The sequence below is a fragment of the Oreochromis aureus genome, linkage group 2 (genome assembly GCF_013358895.1).
Source record: "Oreochromis aureus strain Israel breed Guangdong linkage group 2, ZZ_aureus, whole genome shotgun sequence".
NCBI lineage: Eukaryota > Metazoa > Chordata > Actinopteri > Cichliformes > Cichlidae > Oreochromis > Oreochromis aureus.
The window spans coordinates 34,483,940-34,507,277 of NC_052943.1; the positions used below are offsets into that span (position 1 = coordinate 34,483,940).

General features: G+C 39.3%; 1 protein-coding gene across 5 annotated transcripts in view; it reads left to right on the top strand.

Moving 5' to 3' along the window:
* Positions 1–5,311: 5,311 nt before the first annotated feature.
* Positions 5,312–23,338, top strand: part of csnk1a1 (casein kinase 1, alpha 1) — a 29,347-nt gene continuing 11,320 nt past the window's right edge. For 3 of the 5 annotated variants that reach the window (XM_031758941.2, XM_031758943.2, XM_031758942.2), the window contains exons 1-4: positions 5,320–6,052; positions 6,321–6,427; positions 16,379–16,505; positions 16,671–16,769. In XM_031758941.2, coding sequence (XP_031614801.1) covers positions 5,930–6,052; positions 6,321–6,427; positions 16,379–16,505; positions 16,671–16,769 — 456 coding nt within the window. In that variant the 5' untranslated portion in view covers positions 5,320–5,929. Of the gene's footprint in view, positions 6,053–6,320; positions 6,428–16,378; positions 16,506–16,670; positions 16,770–23,338 lie in introns of all 5 variants that reach the window. The other 2 variants (XM_039622182.1, XM_031758944.2) reach the window with 2 other exon arrangements.

Genomic DNA, 23,338 nt, shown 5'->3' on the forward strand with positions numbered 1-23,338 from the left:
AACTGACGGGAAAAGTGTGGACTTTATATCAGTTTTTAAATTGTGTTGATCGGCCACGTAAAACCAGAGTTATGATAAAATATCTGCAATGTTTGGTTTTCTTCCTGAATACTGTCGTTGTTTATATTTACTGCGGAAGAACGGTAAAACGGCGTTTTATAAGGAAAACGCTCGAAAGCCTGTGAGCAAAAACTAAACAAACCCTCCCACCCTTTCCTATTGGTCGAAAAAAGCACCATGTCGACCAATCAAAAATGATATGGCAACGTGGCATCTAGTTGTTAAGAAACGGGGAAGTTTTAGGAGTGACGGTGGTGTTCTGAGATGTGAGAGATTTGAGACGTTTAGCGCAAATCTTGTGTAGTTAGTGTGTAGTTAGTGTGTAGTTAGTGTGTAGTTAGTGTGTAGTGTAGTCAATAGTTTTGTTGTGTGTGTCAGAACAATGAGGCGGCTGCTGAATGTTACAGGTGTTACAGCAGTGATACATCTCCTGTTGTCAGGCCTGCAGGTATCAGGCTGTTGTTCTCCTTTATCTCATAGTGGACAGAAATGATTTTTTGGAGCGGCACAAATAATTTGTGTGGCATCAGATTTGATGCAGAACAGCTGATTGTTCTGTAAATAGTTTGAAATGTTTATTTAAAAACACGTTGGCTGCATTAAAAAAATAAACAGCTGCAAAACACTTTGTTGTTTGCCAAACTGAGTTACTTTTTTGAAGTAGTAACTATATAATTAATTGCCCAACATTGGTCATTATATGCTGTATTTTGCAGACAGAGTTACAGACTCTCTCCCAGACCACAGACTCATAATACAAGTCAGAGCTTTATGGGAAAAAAAAAGAAAGTTGTGTTTTCAAAATTGGAGTTCAAGTTATTTTTACTTCCAATAGTGTTAACATACTACACAGGTCATGAACAGGATTTTTTTTTTTAATTAACATTGTAAGTGGGCTAAAGCAGTTAATTAAAAGTAGTCTAACATAAATGTAAATGCTGTAGTTTGATTATTTTAATAAACCATGTAACTTGGATGGATTAGATGCTGGCGTGACCACAGTGCACACGTCTGATGTCGCTCACAGTGGTCCAAGGGACGCTCAGGGAGTTTGTGTGTTCGCTCAGACACATGAAAAATTTGAAGGAACATTGGTGGAAACATTATGGGTTTGCGGAGTCAGACGTGGATCAAATATTATGCAGTATTTTGAAGTTCACTAAACATAGATGTTTACATTTTTCATTTATTTTTTATATTGCAAACATTTGCACTGTAATCAGTATTTGCACACTATTTTATATTATTTTTTGACAATCTTTAAAGCCATTATTCAATACATTGTTATTGTTAAATAAATATCGTCAAATAATCGAGATCTCAATTTCAGTGAAAATAATCGTGATTATCACTTTTGCCATAATCGAGCAGCCCTGCCTTAGGATCAGAGGTGGGAAGTAACGAAATACTTTGTTTCTGTACTTAAGTACAATTTTCAGGTATCTGTACTTTACTTAGTAGTAGTACTTTACTAGTATTGTACTACTTTTTACTTACTCCCTACATTTTTACAGTTTGAGCCTAAACAGTAGCACATGACAGGCAGTCCTTTTCTTTTATTAATCACCAGAGGATGTCGCATAAAAAGAGATGACCTGTGCCAAAGTCAGGGGTTAAAGTGGGACGGTGGGGTTTTTGTTTGTTTGTTTGTTGTTTGTTATTTGTTTTTATTTTGTTTTTGCCACAACACCAGAACGACTGCGGGTTTCTTTAATAAGTTACAGTTGCAGTACTTCTAACTAGCTGGAGCCGGTAAAATTTCAAATGCTACGTTTCAATCAGCTCAACAAACATTAGCACACACACACACTGTTTGTGTGCAGTGTGTTGCACAGTGTATCTGCTGGCTAAAGGTCCAGCTGCTGTATTTCACAGGGAGAAAACAGAAAGAGCTCACTTTACTCAGAGTTGGAGAAAGATAAGAAAGACAGGAGAGGAAGAGGAGAGGTTAGATTTAAAGGTGTGGGCTGCTCAGTGGGATTTCATAAACTGGACATTTCAAGCTTACATGTAAATCCTCATGTTTTTAAATCAGATGTTGGGTTTGTGTATGAGACATTGTGTTTTTTAATATCATGAAATGTGCTACAAATCAAGCTGAGGTAGACTAACTGCTATTCAGAGGCTCCATTACAACCATGTTTAGGATCCCCCTCCCCCCCCCCGGATCCACTTTAACCCCTAACTCTGCACATTTTACTCTTAAGAGGCAAAGTCACCCTCTACAATATAGGCAACAGTGTGTATATAGTATATATATATATATCCCCCTGCTGTTTCTTCAGATTCAAGCTGAGTGTAGTTAGAATATCTACTGATATTATTTTATTATTATGTTAATGTAATATAATATAATCTAATATATTATGTTAATATAGCAGAAGGTTCAAAAACCTTATATAGAAACATCGTTTTTACTTTCTTACGTACTCGTTTCAGAGCCTGTACTTTTTACTTTTACTTGAGTAAAGAAGTTGAATCATTGCTTTTACTGGAGTAGTTTTTAACAGAAGTATTTGTACTAATACTTAAGTACAGAATGTGTGTACTTTTGCCATCTCTGCTTAGTTCCTAAGCTGATTGGGCTGAAAGGCCGTTAACCTGTCAGCTTTATTCCCCATTTCATAATATGTTTTATTCATATATCTAACACATCCTTCTGCCTTATAAGTTAGTAACCCATGTAATTGTTGTTAGTTTCTTTTAGTTTCTTTCTGTATTGTGTAATTCCTTCACCTTTATCTGCCAGGACGGACGCAATCCCATAAAGAAGTTTGGGCAGTCTTCATTTGGGCAATACACATTTCACATTGTTATTTTCACGACTCCTATTGTTCCAGTTAAGATGAGAAAATGGCTTTCATCATCATGAAAAAACATTCTCATTATTAGTACACATATTTCCTAAACAGGATAGCAACTCCCTTTTTCTTGCCCTTCCTACATGATGCACTGCAGACTTGCTCAAACCCGTTCTCCTTTTAGTTTGAGATGCTCTGAATCAAGAAACCCTGAATCATTGCCCATTTCTCTTGATTGGGTTATTGATTCTGCCACATTATAACTAACAAAATTCATATAGGTCCTGATATCTGTATGATGTTATGATATGTTCCCCTTTTTGTTTAAACAAGTGTTTCCCATAGAGATGCTTCACTTGTAGATGGATATGAAGACTTTGGTTCATGACATATGTCAGGAAAAACAAAGAAACAGCATTAATAACACAGAGCAGGACTTCCACCCCTACAGTCAGCCACAGTGATTTACCTGTGTTGGAAGTCTGTTTGTACTGGTCAGAGGGGTGAGACCTTCCCTGTCTGTAGGAAAAAAGGCTCAGTACAGTGTAAAAGAGGTCCAAATGAGTGTAATCTGCTCATATTGAACCAAAGTCCACCAGGACTTTAAGAAACATCACTTCTATTACCGTGACATGTAACTGTCTAAACCGTCTTCACATCTGCATTTATGGCGTTCATCGTTCCTCATGTAGGTTCAACTCCCCTCCTCTTGTTTTCTTTCTTACAGTCAACAGACCACTGCCCTTTTCTCTTAACGCTGCTCCTCCAGCCTTCCCCCAGCTGTCCTTAAAATGCTCCGTTTCCCCGCAGCACATCTCGACTCTGAGCTCCTTCAGCAGCAGTGTGGCCTCCGTTAGTGTACCGAGGTCTCCTCTCTGGTGTCCAGTTATATTTTCACTTTTGCTGGATGCAGACATTTGGCCTGTACATCCTTTCTTTGGTGATTTCGTGAACATTTTGACACATTTTCATGAACTGTCCTGATCTTATTTTGTAGATCAGAAATGTCCATTTATCTTGAAAAAAGACATTTCTGGCTCCATGCTTGTTTTGTTGTTTTTTTTTGCTGTGTTGAGGAATCTCACTATTATCGACCTGGGAGGTGCTGATGAACCTTTAGGTCTAGTTTGGGATAATGTCTGGATGTTCATTTTTGGTGGTAGTTTCAGTGTCTGCTGAGCAGCTCTTTCACAAATCTGACTGTATCCTTCCTTTCACTTGCCTCTGGGATCTGGAAGATTGGAATGTGATTAGTCTGTTTTGGAGATCTTTGCAGAGAGGATCCATATCACAGTGAATTCTGTGCCACAGCACCCAGCGCTGCAACATGTCCTGGGGGGCAGGCCTGTGGCTCCCCACACACACTCTCAGATACTTAAACAGAAATCTTGTGAATACAGCGCGCGCACACACACAGGTGTGCACACAGGTACTCACACACCATCTTGGTCGGCAGCTGCCTCTAAACATGTCATGTAATATTAATACTGTGTGCTGCTCAGTAACATTTATTATATATATGTTACTGTTAGTTATACATATGCTGGTTGTTGCTGTGGTTTCCCTGCTGTGTGGTTTTTTTTCGGCAGCTATTCAAGCAGATTTTCAGTGTTTTTTCTCTCCCTGTCCAACTTGTCTTACTTTCTTCTTTTGCTTTTCTGTCTTGTCTGTTGTGATTTTAATATCTCAAAATAAAAAAATCATAATAAAATATTATTATCAAGTGGACCATTATAGCAGAAGGCATAATGGTCCACTTGGGAACATAAATCTGTTTTTTGGCCTTCAGACTGCCCACTAAAAAGAAAATATCTATCCTTGTCATTCTCGTTTTCTGAATGACCATATAGAATTTCTGCCAAATATTTCACCTCTTTTACAGTCACATGACGTAGTCTGTTCGAAAACATCACCTGCTGGTGCATTCAAGAGCTCTGTGGTGGAACCTGATAAGATAGATAGATAGATAGATAGATAGATAGATAGATAGATAGATAGATAGATAGATAGATAGATAGATAGATAGATAGATATAATTTTATTTCGAACATGCAAATATAATTGAAATAACAACAGAAAAAAAAACTTAAAAATCATCAAGTTTTCATGTATATATCTTTGTCTACAGAATGCGTGTGCTCGAAAATTATTAAACAAACAATAATTACCCCCTAAAAAAAGAACTTTTCCCGGTGACTTAACTGGTCTTTAACATACGTCGACACAAAGTAAGTGTGATAGGACAAAAAAAACTAAATAAAAAAAGAAACAAAATATACAAAATTCTAAGTCCATTCAAACTAAGGATGTTGCGTTGTAACGCATTTGCGCTATTGCGGGCATACAGAAAGCACATTTGCTTTTCTTAGCACTATGTAGAGTAACTTTTGTGTCGTTTTTTCTGTTTCTATTATTTCCGATAGCAACTGAAGGGGCCATGAGGTACCTTAGCTAATCGCCTCCAACGGCAACCAGCTGAGAGAAAGGGTAGAGAAGACAAGATGGCGGAGTGAGTGGGTTGTACTTTGTACAGACGGTTTCGACCCTTAAAGTTTTCCGAAAACGTCTTTTAAAGATCGAAGAAGCAACGGCACCCGCGAGAGTATAAAGATTAACTTTCGCCCTTCACTGCAGAGGAAACCTGGACAGTTTTTTCGTTGCGTTCGTTACGACGACGTTAGCTTGATGCTAACGTTAGCTAACGTTAGATTTGACGGACATTAGTTGCTACTTCGAGGTAGCTGGTTGGGTGTTTAAGGCCTTAGGCTTGTTCTAATTTAGTTCTGGATGTTTGTACGTCGATACTAACACGCCATTGAGCGTTTACCTGACCAGTTTGTGTTTTAACTAAGATTATTGTAGCCAGACGAAAGCCAGAAAACTATATATGAGATCTGTCGAAGCCTGGTTCATTGGTTGTCGAAAATATTTTGTAGTAACAGCTAGCCCACATTGCCCCCTGTAACACCAAGTGGATATACGGGACGCCGTATGTTCTGCTGACAATCGGGCTAAATTGCCACAGAATTTCCTAAAGCAAATCAGGTGGAATTTGATATCTGGTGGATATGGCGAGCAGCAGCGGCTCTAAAGCTGAGTTCATAGTCGGTGGAAAATACAAACTCGTCAGAAAAATCGGATCAGGATCTTTCGGCGACATATATCTGGCCATTAACATCACAAATGGAGAGGTAATATGGTGCATCTTTCTATATCTTGGATTGTTTAGCTGTCTTTTGGAAGTTGCTAAATAATTTCACCGAATATGACGGTAGCTTTGTCCTGTGTGTGCGATAACTTTATAGGTTGGAAAGTGCACAGCTTCTAAGTAGTTCTATTTATCTGCTAAGGTTACACAATACTTTTAGCTGTATTCAGTTTATGAATCCTTAGATGTTAGTAGTAAAAAGAATGTTAAATATTGAAGTGTATTTGTTGTCGTGTTTCTCTATTTTTCAGGAAGTAGCTGTTAAATTGGAATCACAAAAGGCCAGACATCCGCAGTTGTTATACGAAAGCAAGCTATACAAAATCCTACAAGGCGGTGTCGGGATTCCACACATCAGGTAAGGAGACATGGTTTAGCGTCTGTGTCGATACTAATATGGAAAAAATAATTTCAGTCAATACATGTCGTCCCGTCTGCTCTGGGAAAAAGACGGCTAACAGTGATTGTGAACCCTGCTGGCATTAGGCCTGCTAATCAGCCCAACAGCTACGAGAACACACTGTGTATTATGTATTTCCAGCACCGCTTTCAAACGCCGTTCCTCTCGGTTCCGTTTGACATTTTTGGCTGCGTGGTGACAGCTGTTTTTAGACCCTAGGTGTGTACTCGTATCCTGAATTACAGCTGTTACGGAGCGGAATAGGGACTGTGTGATTGGAAATGGCCGCTCTTTTGTTGTGCTAGCTTCCAACATGTCCTCCGCTCCCTTGTTAGAAAATGGCGGCGAACGAAGCGAAAACAGCGGACCAAGCCCAGCAGTGTGTGTGTTTGCACCGCGTAAATGAAACCTTTACAGGACCTGTCAGCGGGGACACGTAATATTAGTTGCAGTAACTGCTAATAATAACCATTTAGGGTGAGCGGTAATCTTAAAGTACGGTAGCTGCGTCCCACTTCCACACTGTATATTTTAACTATACAGTGTGTACACTTTAGTCCGAGCATCAGTGTCACCTCTTTGTTCATATCATACTTGCCAGAAAGACTGCTTATGATGACGGGTTTTGTTTTTCATTAGCTGTGAGTTGGACCGGTTGTTTTGATTAAAGAATAAGCATTTAATTAGCTTTTTGTTTATGTTTATTTAGCACAGATGTGACATCACAATAATAAGTAAGTAATGGGTAATTGGGTAGTTGCTATTAATGATGTGACCCATGTTAAATGTAGGGCAGTCTGCAGTATAACTGGATTTATCTTTAGCGTGCTGGAAAGGAAAACTTCAGACAGACGAGGATTTCCTCATTTCTGGTTATTTTTTTGGTTTCTGGTTTAACACCACATCCACTCGTGTCCACAGACGAACACATTTGAAAGACCATTCTTAGACATGGGTAACTACAGAGCACACAAACTTTAATCCAGTGTGCTGAAGAATATAAACGCGCTTCACTACTGACCATCATATTTCTTCTATTTCTTTTTTCTTTTCTTTTTTTCTTGAGAGGAGGGACGAGTCATTTTATTAGCTTGGGTCACTTTGTCATCATGGCACACAGTATAAAAGTTGGATAACGTGTGTATTGTTTTGTTTGTGGTAGCCGTTGAACTAGAGTTTTAATTAGAAGCTGGAATGCTAATTTTTTTTGTTTTTAAAGATTCATGTGTAATTGGACAGGGACAAAATGTAGGTGACAGAAATAAACAAAATAAGACTTCAATTCAAAAGGCATCAAGACAGGATGAGCTGGGAAATGAGCAGAGCTGAACTGGACCTGAGCCTCATCGTTATTGGTTTTGAGTCCACCCTGCCGTGCAGGTGGACTCTGACCCATACTGGATATGCCTGCCTTTTGGCAGATCTAGTTCGGAGTCACTGCTCTCTGGGTAAACCCACAGAGACCGGTTGAGCTGAGGTTCAGACTCTTAAATGTACCTTAGAATGTTGTTTCACACAATTGAATCACTGAATACCCGGGAACAAATTTCAACAAGAAATATTTTATAAAAACTGACCGCATTTTAAAATGAACATGTAAACCTTTACCTGCACACAGTCTCTGCATCGTCACTCCTGCTACTGCTGAAGAACAGATTATTGGTGTCCCTCCACTGGGCAGTCGCTCCCTTAAGATGAGAGCCTCATCTGCTCGCTTTGTTCAAATGCTCTTGATACTGTTGCTCCTTTTAAAACTGAGCGTGTTAAACCTAAAAAAGATCCCTGGCTAAACAATGTGACTCAATGTGCTCTCAGAAATAAAAAACAAAACAAACTTCAGCTCTCCTTTGACATGTTAAGGGAAGCCCTGTTTGGTTACCAGGATGGCTTTAGAAGAAGTATTTTAGTACAGAAGTATTTATCAGATATCATCTCTAATAACTGTCACACACCCCGTGTCTTATTAACACCATTAGTTCTGTTATCAACCACCCACCACACACTTTCCAGGGTCTCCAGCCACCCGTGAAAACTCTAGTTTTTCGTCAATAAGGTCGCTGCTATCAGGTCCTCCATATCACTCCTCCAGCTTATGATCCCTTTGTTTTTATCAGCTGTTTTCCCTTTGAGCCAGTTTCTCTGTGTCACCTTGACATTATCTCCACTCGTCATATTAAAGAAGTCTTCGACACTATTGGACCCAGTGTGTTATCCATTATTAACACCTGTCTTCTAATGGGAGCTGTTCCAGGTGATTTCAAGCATGCCACAGTGCAGCAGCCATTTCTCATAGAGCCAAAAGTCACTAAAATATATTTAGTTAACATTTAGTCATTTCATCTTCACTTAGATATTCACATTGTCCCCAAATGTGACAAAGCATGATAGTCAATAGTTTAATTTAAAAAAATCAAAGATTAACTTGTCTTTGGCACTTCATGCATCAAACTAGCCAAAGAAGCCAGGTAATAATACTCATATTTGACCATCAGAACAAGCTGCACATGCGCACGTGTACCGTTTACTAATGCCACTTGTTTCAGCGTTTTTTAAGTGTTCTATCAAAAAATAAAAGAATTCGTTTTTGATTTTGTTTCTAAGTCTTGTAGCTGGATTTTCTAAGGACAGCGCTCGCAAGCAGGTTTCTTGCGAGGGGACCGCCCCCCCCACCCCCACCTATAACAACCACTTTTTTCATTGGTTACAAAATGTACCACACGAGCCAATCAAAAAGCGATATGGCAACACGTGGCATTTGGTTGCTTAGAAAGAGAGGAAAGTTTTGGGAGTCATGGTGAGTTTGAAATGTGAGAGATTTGACATTGAGTGTGTAGTTGGTGTGGAGTGTAGTCAATTGTTTTGTGTGTTAAAACAATGAGACGACTAATGAATGCCACTGCCTAAAAATCCACCAAAGCCTTCTGTCATTGTACATGTAGAACGAAGTTGAGGATACTCTGCACCAACTGTGCTTGGAATAAAACTATGAATGGTAGGGTAGCAACAATAACAATGTGGCATCTTGTCACACCTGATTGTTCTGTAAGTAGAACAAAATAAAGGAATTTGCTGCAGTTTTATATAAATGGTTGGACAGAACTTTGTTTTCCACCTTATTTGTATTTCCAGTAATGAAAAGCTTTCTTTAAACATGTTTGTGCTTCACACATTTAAAAAAAAAAACAACAAAATGTAAACTTTTTCCTACTTGGACTATATTGTCAAACGTAGAATCCAAGTATGCTCCCCCCCCCGACCAGTGGTGGCAGATGGCCCCGCCCCCTCCCCGAGCCTGTTAAAAGGGAGTTGTTCCTTCCCACTGTCACCAAAGGGCTTGCTCATAGGTGTGATGTGATTGATGGTGTTTTACCTGTTTTCTTTGTATTATTGTAGGGTCTGTACCTTACAATGTAAAGCGCCTTGAGACAACTGTTGTGATTTAGCGCTAAATAAATGAGATTATGATCCCTCACATCAATTACGTAAATGACCGGTCTCTAGCAACATATATGAACTGTGATTAGGCTGAACAGCGATGTCCATCTCTGTAGTGTATGGGTTTATTTAATAGACTACATCTAAATTGTTGAGACTCCATCCGTTTGTTGAAAGACATAATTACACAGTAATCAGTGTATATTTAGGGGTACTATATTTGCTTATTTTCAGTTAAACGACAGAGTTTGGTGTTCAACAGTGTGCTAAACTGTTCATACACCAACTTTTCTGATGTGTTTACATTCTGGTAGTAATTTATTCATTTCATATAACGTGTCATCAGAGTATAAGGACGAAGTCAACTGGGAGAATATACTCCGGTCAGATGATACTGAAATTAAACTTTGGATGCCTGAATACACACAGTGTTTAGAGGCCAAAAGAGACTGCATATTACCCCAAAAAGACCATACCAACAGTGAAGTTTGCAGGTGGGAACGTTATAGTGTGGGGCTATTTTTCACACGGCACTGGCATGCTTCATTGATGGAAGGATGAATGGATAAATGTACTGAGACGTTCTTGATAAAAATCTGCTGCCACCTACTGAGGGGGGACAGTAGCAGGGCAATGATCCCAAATAGTCACTCATTATCACACACCATTTATGGACATCCATGGTTTGAATTTGCATATGTGGATTGTTACCAACATCTGGTGAGAATTTCATGTCAATAGTTGCATTGTAATGCTGTGATATGTTTTCTAAGGTCATGTAGGCTGAAGATCCTATAAAAGCCTTAATAGCCACTAGTATGGGTTATTAAAATGGTTGTAAACCCTAAATCCCAGTTTGGGGTTGTTGCCATTTGGCTTTCTTGTAATTTTTGTCTAAAGTAAGAGTTTCCACTTTAACTGTATTGCAAACAAGCTGTTCAGTGAATCTTGGTGCTCATAATTCTGTTTTCATGTTGAAACAGTCTTGCCTACAGCCTGCGCAACCTGCTGATCTTGCTGCCTCTCCTACATTCCTGCTACAGTCTGACTTGGCTTTTATTCAGGCCCCACCTATACCAGTTTCTGCAACTTCCTCATTCTGGCTGCTTTTTTTTTTTTTTTTTTTTTTTCTCTGTAAAGAAGTGACTCAAGCCTTGTGTTGGGATCATGATTATGACCTGATAATGTTACAGACTTAAACATCATGGCAAAGCTGTCAAATTGTGTGCATAGTGTGAATATAGTTGATTCCCACCAGACTTCTGGGTTGAAAATATATCGTGCCATAAGATGATTATGCCAGTTACAAGTAGGGTTGTTCCTGGGAACTAATTTCTTAGTCTCTTTTTTTTGTTTGTTTTTTGTCTCGTTTAGTTGACTAACCAGCTAGTCTAAAACTAAGAAACTGATATGTAATTACATTTGAGTCCCTGTTTTAATGGTCAGTGTCAAAAACTAAGACATTTGAAACCATTAATTATATTCCCTAACAAGGAATCGTGAGGCTGGACCCTCATTGCCATACACCTTTTGTCCTCTGGGGTCAAGAATGACCCCGCCTGGTTTTATGCCAGACCTCGTTGGCATAAAAGTATAGCCTGTTTTGAGTGAAAATAAAAAGAAAAGATGAAATTAACTTTAGTGAGACATTTTTTTTTAAATCAATTGAATTTTTTCAATGGCACCACATAATTACGCCTGTTTCCCTCTGGGGTCCAAATTTCCCCCAAGTGTTTAGTAATTTAAGTAATATAAAGTGGATATGTCACCAAATTCTGTGATTTTTATAAAAAAAGTTTATTCAAACACTAAAATTTTGTTATTCTGTTTCTAATTTAAGGCCAAAACCCCCTTTTCTATTAGTACCTATTTGGATTCGCCAAGTCATGGGACATCATAGCATGGGCCTCAGTGAAGACAAACTTTAATGAGAACTGAGCCCTTCTTTGGTTCCCACCATTTGCAGGCCAAGGGCATATGAAGTAAAATACTCACAGGTATCATTTTTCCCCCTTGGAGACCTTCTGTAATGTTATGGACAACTCAGCAAGTTTTTTTTTAAATGTGCACCAGCAGGGTTGCCACCATGCGCTCCATGTGTAGCTGGACCTGGTGTTGCATACTGCCCATATTTTTGCAACAGATTTACTGGTTTACTCGGAGTGTGCTTGAATGTACAGTGACCTCTGAAGGGGAATTGGTGTTCATCTGCCCATACGCATCGAATAGGTGCATGTTTCGCTGGGCTCTAGAGTGCCACCAATTTTTCAGTCGCGCGACTAAAAAAAAAAAATATTTGGTTGCACCGGTGCAACCAAATATTTTCGGGTAACAAAAGAAAAAAAAAAAAAAATCTCTGCAGCTCTCCGTGTGGTCAACAACAGACACACGTTATGCCCCTATCGTGGACTAAACCAATCAGAGATAGTCAGGGGCGGGACCTCTCTGATTGGCCGTGGTCCAGTTGAAAGTGCAGGTGGAAGAGAGAGGTGAGTAGCTTGAATAAAGCGATATCAATTCATTAACGGATTCCACACAAAGACGTAAACACAGAGCGGACCCGACGCATCAGAATCAGCTTTGTCTTTCTCAGCTTTCTCACCCCACGGCTGAACACGGACACGCTGTCAGAGCTCAGCGATTCTGATGCGTCGGGTCCGTGCTGTGTTTCCGTCTTTTTTGCGCTGATTCTGAGCTGCAGGTTTTGTCTCTCCAACCAAAATTCGCCGAGCCAGCAGCAAAAGAAGCAGCAAACTGCGCTTCACAATGTCGTCATGAATTCCCTCTTTTGCTGTTTTGCTTCCACCACGATAAAAATCCCACTTCATGCACAGCTCCCTCTCTCTCTCTCTGTACTTCAAGAACAGTTTCCCGTCTCAAATCTCTGTTTTCTGCATTATTCATTCGCTTATTACCCACCAGTCTACCGTTGTTTACAGCGCTGTCGGCCGCTGTCTTTTTCTTTTTTTCACTTAAATGACCTCGGACAAGAAAGCCTAATTTCTGCTGTTCAATACTGAAGAAATTTAAACTTCTTAAAATTATGCAAAATTGCAGAATATTGCAGAATATTTTTAAGGTTATCTGCTATAAAACGCCAGACCAGGAAAATCTCCTTCATGTCTTTCTGTGTTTTATTCTCAGTTACTTTGACACAAAGGCATCTGCTGTGATGTTCACAATTCTGATGAAGTCTCACATGTGTCAGTGCTGATAAATGATCAGAATTATAATATTTCTGACTGTTTGAGGCTAAATTGAATCGAATCAGGACTTTGAGAACCGGAATCGAATGGATTATAGAAATCAGTGATGATACCCAGCCCTAGTGAGCAGCCTAGGCCTGACAGAAGTGGATGTAGCTGTGGGTAATAAGAAAAGATGAAAAGAACTATTGATAACTTTTGTGTTAAGTTAAGGACTGATCCATCTGAAATTCATAGCCCTGCTCTGACACAGTGCCATCAATCTTTGAATGCTGAAAAAGCAGCAGTGTATCCAGAAAACACATTATATGCTGCAATAAATGCACTGCCCAAGTGTCCCCTCTCCCCACTGCCTTTCAGCAGCAGCAAACAGGTCGTCAGAGGAGCCAAGATGATGATTAAGTTTAACATTTTCTACAATATTGACAAAGCACTTTAAGCACAAGTTTGTTAGTTAATAATTTAGAAATGAATATTGTCTGTATGGACCCCCCCCCCCCCAAAGAAAGTGCACATGGAAAACTGCGGTGTTAAGCGATGCGGTTGAAAAATTTGAGTGCGCCTAACTTTTGCGCCGGTACGCCTAAATTTTTAAAGTTAGGCGTACCGGTGCGCCCATGGCAAAAAGTTAGTCTAGAGTCCTGTAATGGCATGTTTATCATGAAATCATATCACTCTTGAAATTTGGTGACATGTCTTTTGTGTAATGGTAGCATGAAAACTGCCCTACCAGACTCTACATGCCAGAAACTAGCTGTAGCTTCTTTACTGAATAGGTACACATCAGCAAGAATCAACATACCCACATGTGTCTGTAGGTCCATTCAATTCATCATTCTCCACTTGTTGCCATACATATTTCATTCCTCCTTGTTTGTCGTGTTGAGCCCCCCTCTCTTCAACAGGGTAGCTGTAGCTTCAATCCCTGACTGCTCCAGTTTGGATGCCAAAGTATCCCTGGGCAAGATACTAACCCGAAGTTGCTCTCCAATGCATCCATTGGGATGTGAATGTTAGTTAGAAAGGACTTAGGTGTAGAAAAGAAGTGCTTGTGTGAATGGGCATGTCATATAGGCTGTGGCTCAGGTGGTAGAGCGGATCAGCTACTGATTGGAAGGTTGGTGGTTCGATCCTTGGCTTCCCCAGTCTGCAAGCCAAATATCCTTGGGCAAGATACTAACCCCAGGTTGCCCTCCGATGCGTTCATCGGAGTGTGAATGTTTATTAGTTTGCACTTGAGTTTATAAGTGCTTGTATGAATGGGTGAATGAGGCATGTTGTATACAGCGCTTTGAGTATTCTGGGAGAGTAGAAAGGCGCTATATAAGAATCAGTCCATTTACCATATAATGCTTAGAATGCTTGTCTTTGTTGTTATTATTACATTTTAAAGATTTATTATAGATGCCTTTAAAGACCCCCCAAGGTCACCTTGCAGTAGTACAGATAAATAAAAACAAGGTAAAACAAACCACAACTATAAAACTAATAAAGGTAATAGACTAGACCAAGTTACAATGAAGGGTATGCCTTTCTGAATAGATGGGGTATGAGACTATGAGACGTGGTTTAAAAGTACAAAGAGTTTAGTCTGGAGTCTTGGGACACAGCAACTACAGGCTCTGAGTCCCATGGTAGTCAGGTGAGCAGACAGAAGGGAAGCTGAAGAAGAGCAGAGTGTACTCTGAGTATGTATGGAGAAAATTTGATAAATACAGACGAGCAGGGTTATAAAGGACTTAGAAAGTGATAAACAAGATCTTGAAATTGATACTTAGGTGAACTGGAAGCCAGTGGAGCTGTTTAAGAACAGGTGTATTGTTTCAGCACTTATATCTGTGATTTCATTCTTTTTCCTTTTAATAGAACTAACAGTTACAGTGTTAACTAAACGATGAGGTCACTGGGACCTGAGCACACAACCTGTGGACGTAGGAAGTATAATCCCTGTATAAGTAATCTCTGTTCAAGCTGTAAATAGTAAAATTGAGCTTTTAGAGAGGTGTGAAAGCAAAGGGGCATTTGTCACAGAATATTTACTAACCAAATATTGTAAGAAAATACAAAACGAAACAAAATAAAAAAAGAATACAGTGGGCACTTGTTTATCGTGGGAGTTGCGTTCCAAAAATAACCCGCGATAGGTGAAATCTGCAAAGTAGCCATCTTTATTTTTTACAGTTATTATAGATGTTTTAAAAACCCCTCACTACACACTTTATACACTTTTCTCAGACAGGCATGAACATTTTCACACTTTTCTCGCTTGTTTAAACACAAAGTTCAAACCTTTGTAGAAAAATAAGTCCAGTATTACAGAATGAAACCAAAGTCACTCGCAGGTGATGACGTTTCATCGACTTTGTTGTTTGTTGGGGAGAAAACTTATAAACATACAGTTCAGCACTTCAGAGTCACACTGCTAGGATTGAAGATTTATGTAAATTTGACAAGCTGAACGCATTATGTACTGTACAGGAGACACGGCACGAGATTGATAATGGTCTACAGCCAATCAGGACGCAGAACAGAATGCGTTGTAAAAAAAAAAGCATGCAAAATTGCACACACAAAAATCTGCGAAACAGCGACGCTGCGAAAGGTGAACCGCGTTATAGCGAGGGAGCTCTGTAATTTTCAGTGATTAATAGGATTTTAATCTCAATTAGTTTTGAAAATATAAATATACAAAGAACCGTGGTTGGTTGATAACTAGTTTTGGGTTTGTTCTTTTTGATGTTTTAAGACACATTCTTGGCTTTAGTGAACAGATTGTGTTCAATGATGTTTCTTCAAGAGTCACATGATTCCACATCATAGCAGTGTTTTGGAGGGGAGAGGAGAAAATGAGAGAAGTCTTAAAACAATTTAAAAAGGTTAAAAGTTCAACCATTACTGCGTCACAGTAGCTTATGTTTTCTTGTTTCCTTGTTGACGCATCAGGATGTCAGTTGGAACAACTAAATTAAACCAGAATCCCACTAGGGAATGATGTCATTGGTATTAAGAGAGAATTCCATCTGATGGGCTTCCTTGGAACAGTGTGGGGTTAATTTTTCACGACATTTTAATGTCTCCTCTTTGTACCTCAAAAACACATTTTAATTTTAGCCTTCTATTATGGAACACAGCACAAGTAAAATGAACCTTTTTATAAGAGGCCATCCTGCTTTGGGTCTATATTCAGCCTGTGGAGTTGGTTTAGAGAATGCATTGTGACTGAGATCAACTGTGAAAACCCACTTTTATATGTAACTGTTGTCATCAGGTGGTATGGCCAAGAGAAGGACTACAACGTCCTAGTTATGGACCTGCTTGGACCCAGTCTGGAGGACCTGTTTAACTTCTGTTCTCGGCGCTTCACCATGAAAACTGTCCTTATGCTGGCAGACCAGGTATTCAGCTCATACATACACCCACTTCTCTGCAGGCCTCTGAAAAAGTGAACTAGGCACAGGTTTATTATCTGTATCCTGCCTTCATATATTATTTGGAAACGTTTGTCCATTGTAGGTAATTGTAGTAATTTGGTCACATTTAAAACATTTTTATATCTTCAGATGATCAGCAGAATCGAGTATGTACACACAAAGAACTTCATCCACAGAGACATCAAACCAGATAACTTTCTCATGGGCATCGGCCGTCACTGTAACAAGGTAAGATGTGCAGGACCAGTACAGTATGTCATATTCAAGGACTGTGTATAGACCTGTTAGAGAATAGCTTTGACAGGGGCCAGATATTATGAAGCAGTTTCAACATACTCAGGGTGTCTTTCACTTATATGGAATCACTTACATTGGCGACTAGACTATATGGTAACATGAAGTTGGTTAATCAACTTGCTGAGTTAATCCAGGGTTTCACCTCCAGGTTCACATGAAAGGGGTGGTGTTGGCAGCATCTAATTCATCTAAGAGAGGCTTTTTCATGGGTTACATGACTTTTCTTCCAAATAAAGTGGAAGAATGGGAAATGACTTTAATTTGTCAGCAGATCAAAGTTAAATGAATTTGAACAGGTGTTCTTGGTGTGTGTTCTACTAGCTGCAGTTACAGCAGTGTAAATGAGAAATATAGGAACATTTTATGCATTTTCTAAAGCACCAAATTTATACATGCACATTTCTGTGACAATGCAACACAGTGTGTGCTTCACTCAGTGGTTTTAGGTACAGCTTAATAAGTAGCAGATGTATGCCCCCAGCATAGAATCCATATTGCTCTTAAAACATGCTGTGAATAAAAGAAACAGTGGTTTTAAAATGAAACCCCCAACATAACCTGCTTTGGACACTTGTAGTTTTTATTCTTTCCCCGTTGTCTTTAAAGGGTTTGAGAGTAAAGTTTAAAAACAGAATTTAAACCGAGGAAGTGTGGTGTTTTAGGATCATGAATTAATGGTAAATGAACAGCCAAAGTGTTAGCGCTTGCTGCCAACGGGGCGGGGGGGGTGGCACAGGGTTAAAGTAACATCTAAGAATGATATCTATTACTGATACTCATCAGGGAAGCACCCTCCAACTCTCCATGCAGAGGTTACAGGAGTGGTGATGCTGTATTCTGGACAATCAGTCAGTGGCCGGTGATTTCATACCTGTTGATCTCTAATCTGGAACATCTATAGGTTACACTTCTGTAAGTAGTCAATCACCTTTTGTACTACAGAAAACCAGGACTAACCCTGAAGTGATCTGGATAAGCTGAAATCCTGCTTCGTAATAGACACCTCTGGTAATAAAAGTATAGCTTTAGTAATCTCCTGATGGTGATGTCATCATGATTTTCTGCTTTGATGCTTTGTTTAATGACTCCAGTCGGCACCATGCAAACATGAACCTTTCACTAAAAACAGGTCTGTAATAGAACTGTGGTGTGTCTAGGAGTGTGCTTGTGAATGTAAAAAACATATAAATGACAACATTAAAACAATGCAGCCCCAAGTTTTTAAAGAAAGAGACTGCTGATACCAGCAGCGGTGAAGATGATGGTTTCATATATTAACATGGAGCCACAGTCTGTCTACTTAAATGCACAGTGTAGAGTAATAGATTTCACAGAGAAGTCAAAATTAATTATTACACTGAAGCAAAGAGGCAGAAGACGGTGAGCTTAGGGGAAGGAAGCATCCAAAACAGTAGCACTTGTTCCTGTAATCACAGTAAATCCCATAAAGTAAAGTATACATTATAAATCCCATACAGGGGAAAAACCTCGAAGTCACTCATTAAACCACCTGCTCAATAAGCTGGGAGGAAAAAACTAAACGGAACTTTGTAGCTGCTCCCGTCTGCAGCTGTTTCACACAGTGAAAATCTACAGACCAAAAGCCACAGACGCTACATTAAAATGTGCATATTGGTCAGATACAGAGTTTAAGCTGAAGAGAGCCGACCCACTTTCTGTTGCAGTGAAACCTGCACCAAGCAGGGCACAGTTTAAACAGTGTGGATTTTTACAAGACCATATTGATTTCAAGCCCTTCATAACATTTTTTTAAATTAAATGTAGAATAATTTGTAATAATATTTAAAAATGTTTGTTTTTTTCAGGCCAGTTATAAATAAATGTACATGATTCGAACTCTGAGCCGCTGACCTGGAGCTGTTTGGTAACTGAATTATTACCATCTACACCAGCAGAGAGGCTGTTTTCAGCAGCACAGTGTTGCATCAAAGCTCAGCGACAACTTCAAAATGCTGATATGCTCACTTTTCTTCATTGTAGCCATCACATGTTCTTTTTCATTGTAATTTTATTTATAGAGCACAAAATCTTTAAGGGCTTATCTTGCACACAAAACCACATATACCTGAACACACAGTCTGTCATCCAGGAGATACAACACTGTTGGAACACTTTAAGTTTCTAAAATGGAAACCAGTGAACACTTAATTTTAACACATACATTGCATTTATGCAATTAATCAGAGGAATATTCAATTACTAAAAGAATTGCTGTTAGCTGTGGCTATACGGACAATCTAAAGAAACCTTGGCATTTTCTGTTTTGGTTTCGGAAGACTGCAGATCAGATGTGACTATTACTATAAAGATTAGCAACATTTTTTTGGTCTACTACAAAAGGAAACTGACATGTAATCTGTGTTATTGAGCGGCAGGGTTTGGTGCCTTGGCCTCAAGTTGGAATCGTATTTTACAAGAGAGCACAATGCCTTATTTCCCATTTCCAGCTTCTGATTCAAACGTCAGTCCTCCTGTTTTCTCTTATTTCATTAGGATTATGACGGCTGAAAAATTCTCCCAACACACGCAAATTAGACTTAGCATGTGCTAGTCTGCATCTGTGAACATGTTCATGAGTCCCCGTCCCCATGTTGGGAATATTGGTTGAAGGTAGATTTAAATGGGCTTTAATCTCTAAATGCTGGTATTTACCGCATCTGTGGGAAAAATTGGATACAAATTTGACACCTCTTTATAAAAGCTATTGCCATTAACCTTGAACCACCGTTGATCCCCAACATTGTCATCCATGAACATAACTAAATAAAGCTCTTATTTTGAAAGTCGCTACTAACCAGCCAGCCCTGCCCGCATCCGTTTTATTTCTTTACAGTAATCCTTGTTTTGCTCTGGATTTGCTGTCATCTGGAGGACTGATGTTAACATTAAAATACAGAAGATGGACAACTGGTTAATTTTATAACTACACTCACCAAAGCTGCAGTGCAGAACCAGGGTTACTGTTGCCAACTGTAGGTCCAGATGGGGAAAGTTTTCCATGGGATTAACACCGTTTAGTAGTGTCAACATGAGCGTATCGCAACTGTGCAAGATGCAGTCGCAAAATTTGGAACACCTGTAAAGTCCAGCATAAACGTGGACTGAATGTCAGCATGCTGAAGGAGCTTTTGTGACTGGTGGGAATCAGTTCTCTGATTCTGCTTCCTGAACTTAATGTCATGTTTACTGGACATACCGGTCTGTTTTCCCAGATGTCCTTATCTACCAGTTAATGATGTTAATCAGTGTGGTAACGTTGCTTAAATGCTTTCATATTAAACCCCAGTTTCTCACAGAAATCCGTTAAAAATAACAAGGCTTGAAAGTATAGTTGTAAGTTTCATTTACTTTGTCCAATTTGTGACCTTGTTTTGTGGCAGAGTTGGTATCTAATGCATTTTGGGCCACTTAATAGTGCTAGTTTCTTTCATAATCTCTCTCTGTTACCAGATTTAAGTCTCTGCATGTCACCATACCTCAGTGAGGTGGTCAGTGGTGTAGAGCAGGGGAACTCATTTTCACCGAGGGTCAGATCAGCATTATGGTTTCCCTCAAAGGACCATTTGTAACTGGATAAATATAGTTGAACTTTCCCATACTGTTAAACTGTCTCTGTATCTGATTTCTGATATTAAGTTACAAATAATTCACAAACATTTAACATGTCAACATAGGTTGACACGTTGCTTTAAAAACATTTAAAGTTATAAGTTTAATAAACCCACATTACAGCAGCAAAAACAACCTCTTATCACGTGAACTTTGTCCAGACGAGCTTTGTCACAGTGGGTGATGAACAACTGCTGAGAACGTGTGACCCCATATTACATACATATTCATCCATAGATCATGTTCTAAAAAGAACACAAGCAAGATGAAAACAACACCATTAAATTAAACGATTAGAAGATTTGAGTTAAAAATTCTATCCAGATGTTTTCCTGTGGTCACGAAATTCAGTGCTTTTTTTTTTTTTCTTTGGTTGGTTGGTTTTTTTTTTATTTGTTTTTGGGGCGGGGGGGGTTGCATAGAAAAAGTCTCTTCTGAGCTTAAGTTGTTTGAGAACTGCGCTCCTGCTCAGCTTCTGTGGCTGGTATGGCATGTCTCCATACAACTTATCCACACAGAGCTTCTTGATGGATGATGAAGTAATGTTATCAGAGGTTTGTGGCAGTTGCTTTTTTCCCCTCCCATTTTTGTCCTGCATTAATCCTACCAAGCACACCTCCACAGTTAGACCCAACAATTTTTCCCAGGATAACTAAATTTTACTCATAGCCTTTTCCACCACATCAGTCCCTCCCTGTCGTTGTCCCATGCATTGAAGCTACATGAAAAAGCTCCTCGGGACAGACAGACGTCAGCCTTCACGCCTAATATGAAAATTGATATCTGCACTGTGTCAGTGTTGTCTGCGCGTTTATCAGCAGCTAATGAAAAAGCCAGATAGCTCCCTCTGTGACCTCGGATGTAAGATTGCCTCCCTCACTCTGCTATGGTGTTTTGTCTTTTTTGACAAACCCTTGGCATGCACCGCTACAAAAACGCTCTGAGAAACTCTTTAAAGCACAAGCAAGGTCTTCAGACCATTTTGAGATGGTCACAAAACCCAATGATGTTGTAGAAATACTTTAATCTAGTGGCAGGTTGCTGTCTCTTCATGGGATGGCTTGAATTTTGGGATATGTAGTTTATTGTCACTTTATGTTTATATTTAATGTCTCGTGGCAGATTAGGCCCGCAGCCTGGTGTGTGACACAAGTGGTGTAGAGCACTTAACACAGAAGAGATCACAGTGACTATCTGCTAAAGCTGTGTCCACACTGGAAACAGTTTGCTGTGCTTTGAATTGACAGCTGTTAACTTGTGGACGTTACAGGCTTCTGATACATTTAGTACCAGATGGGATGTTAGTCAACAGTATTTTTCATTCTCATTGGTAGTCACTTCAGTGACTCACCTGGAAGTTGAGAAACATGAACCTTGGGTCCCACCCTCATGTATACTTAATATAATCAGTATTACCAGCATTTAACCTCTAAGAGTTTTAAATCCTGTCAAGTTGTCCCTGTCTTACTCATTTTTTTTTCTGTACTGCTTGCATGCAAAAGTTAAAAACTACCATAAATCAACATTATGAGTATCATGTTTGCTTTGCAGTTTTAGTAGAATTAAGGTGAAACGGAGCATTTGGTGATGGTTTTAATAGTGGTAAAAGTAAAGCTTTTCATTGAATTCAGGCATTGTATTTATAAAGCTTTCCAGTGGAAATCCTAACAGCTTCCCATTTTAAGAACCTTGCTCAGTTACTTGGAGGCTTTTAACCTAAAAATTACAACTTTGTGTACAGTTTGCTTTTGAATATTTTTTTTGTACTTGACATGCAGAAAGTTCTTCCTAATATTGAAATATGCTGATGAATTATAATTGCTAAAGAAATGAGAGTAAGAAGCTGGGCTGACAATTTTAAGGAAAGTAAGGCGTTGGGCCACTCCTTGATATGCAGCCACCCCCCAGGCCCTGTGAGTAAGAGTGCTGTCATTATGGAAACAACAAGTCCCAACAGGATAAAAAGTTTTCATCAAAAGAGAGAGGTTATTATTCAGTTTGGTATTCATTTAGGCACAGATTGTACTCGGATGTGCAAACTATAGTCATGGATTTAATGCTTTTTCGTAGTCCAATCTGTGCCCACTTCAGAGAACAAAGCTGTGCTGAATTAGTATAGTGTTGTGCATGCTTGTACAGACCTTGGCATGTGAAGTATAATATTGATGAGGCACACCTAATGTTAGACTGAGGCTTCCTTTGCTTGGTCATGGCCTCAAAAATCCCAACATGGGTCATTTATGCCTGTGTTGCTGGTGCGTTTGTGACAAGGAAAGTGTCCAGTAAAAACAAGTTATCTGTGTGCTGGGTATATTTTGTCTGAGATTCATTTTTAGCTTTGCTCTGTGTTTGCTGTGCTATTTGAATACCCAGGGTAAATATTGCACTGTGTAGCCTATATTGCGCTTCACTTATGCAAGTATGCTAGAGTCGAGGCCAGTAACACTCGACTTCCTCTTTCGCTGGCTTATACCTCACCTATTAAAGAGCTAAAATCACACTTCAAGTTTGTTATAAGAGCTGTCATATTTCATAGCAGTGTTGACCATATAAAAAAACAACTTTTGTATTATTGTTATTTATGTGCTGAGAATGTCTTAGGCTACGTCCACACGTACCCGGGTATTTTTGAAAACGCAGATCTTTCTATGCGTTTGCACCTTTCGTCCACACGTAAACGGCGTTTTCAGTCACTGAAAACGGAGATTTTTTTAAAACGCCTGCCAGGGTGGAGATTTTCAAAAACTCCGTTTTTGCATTTACGTGAGGACGAGGAAAACTGAGAAAACGCAGCGTCAAAGGTGTGCGCCTTTTTTGACGTCACACTGTGCGCCACGTTATTGTTTCGGTGAAATGAATTTCTACAATAC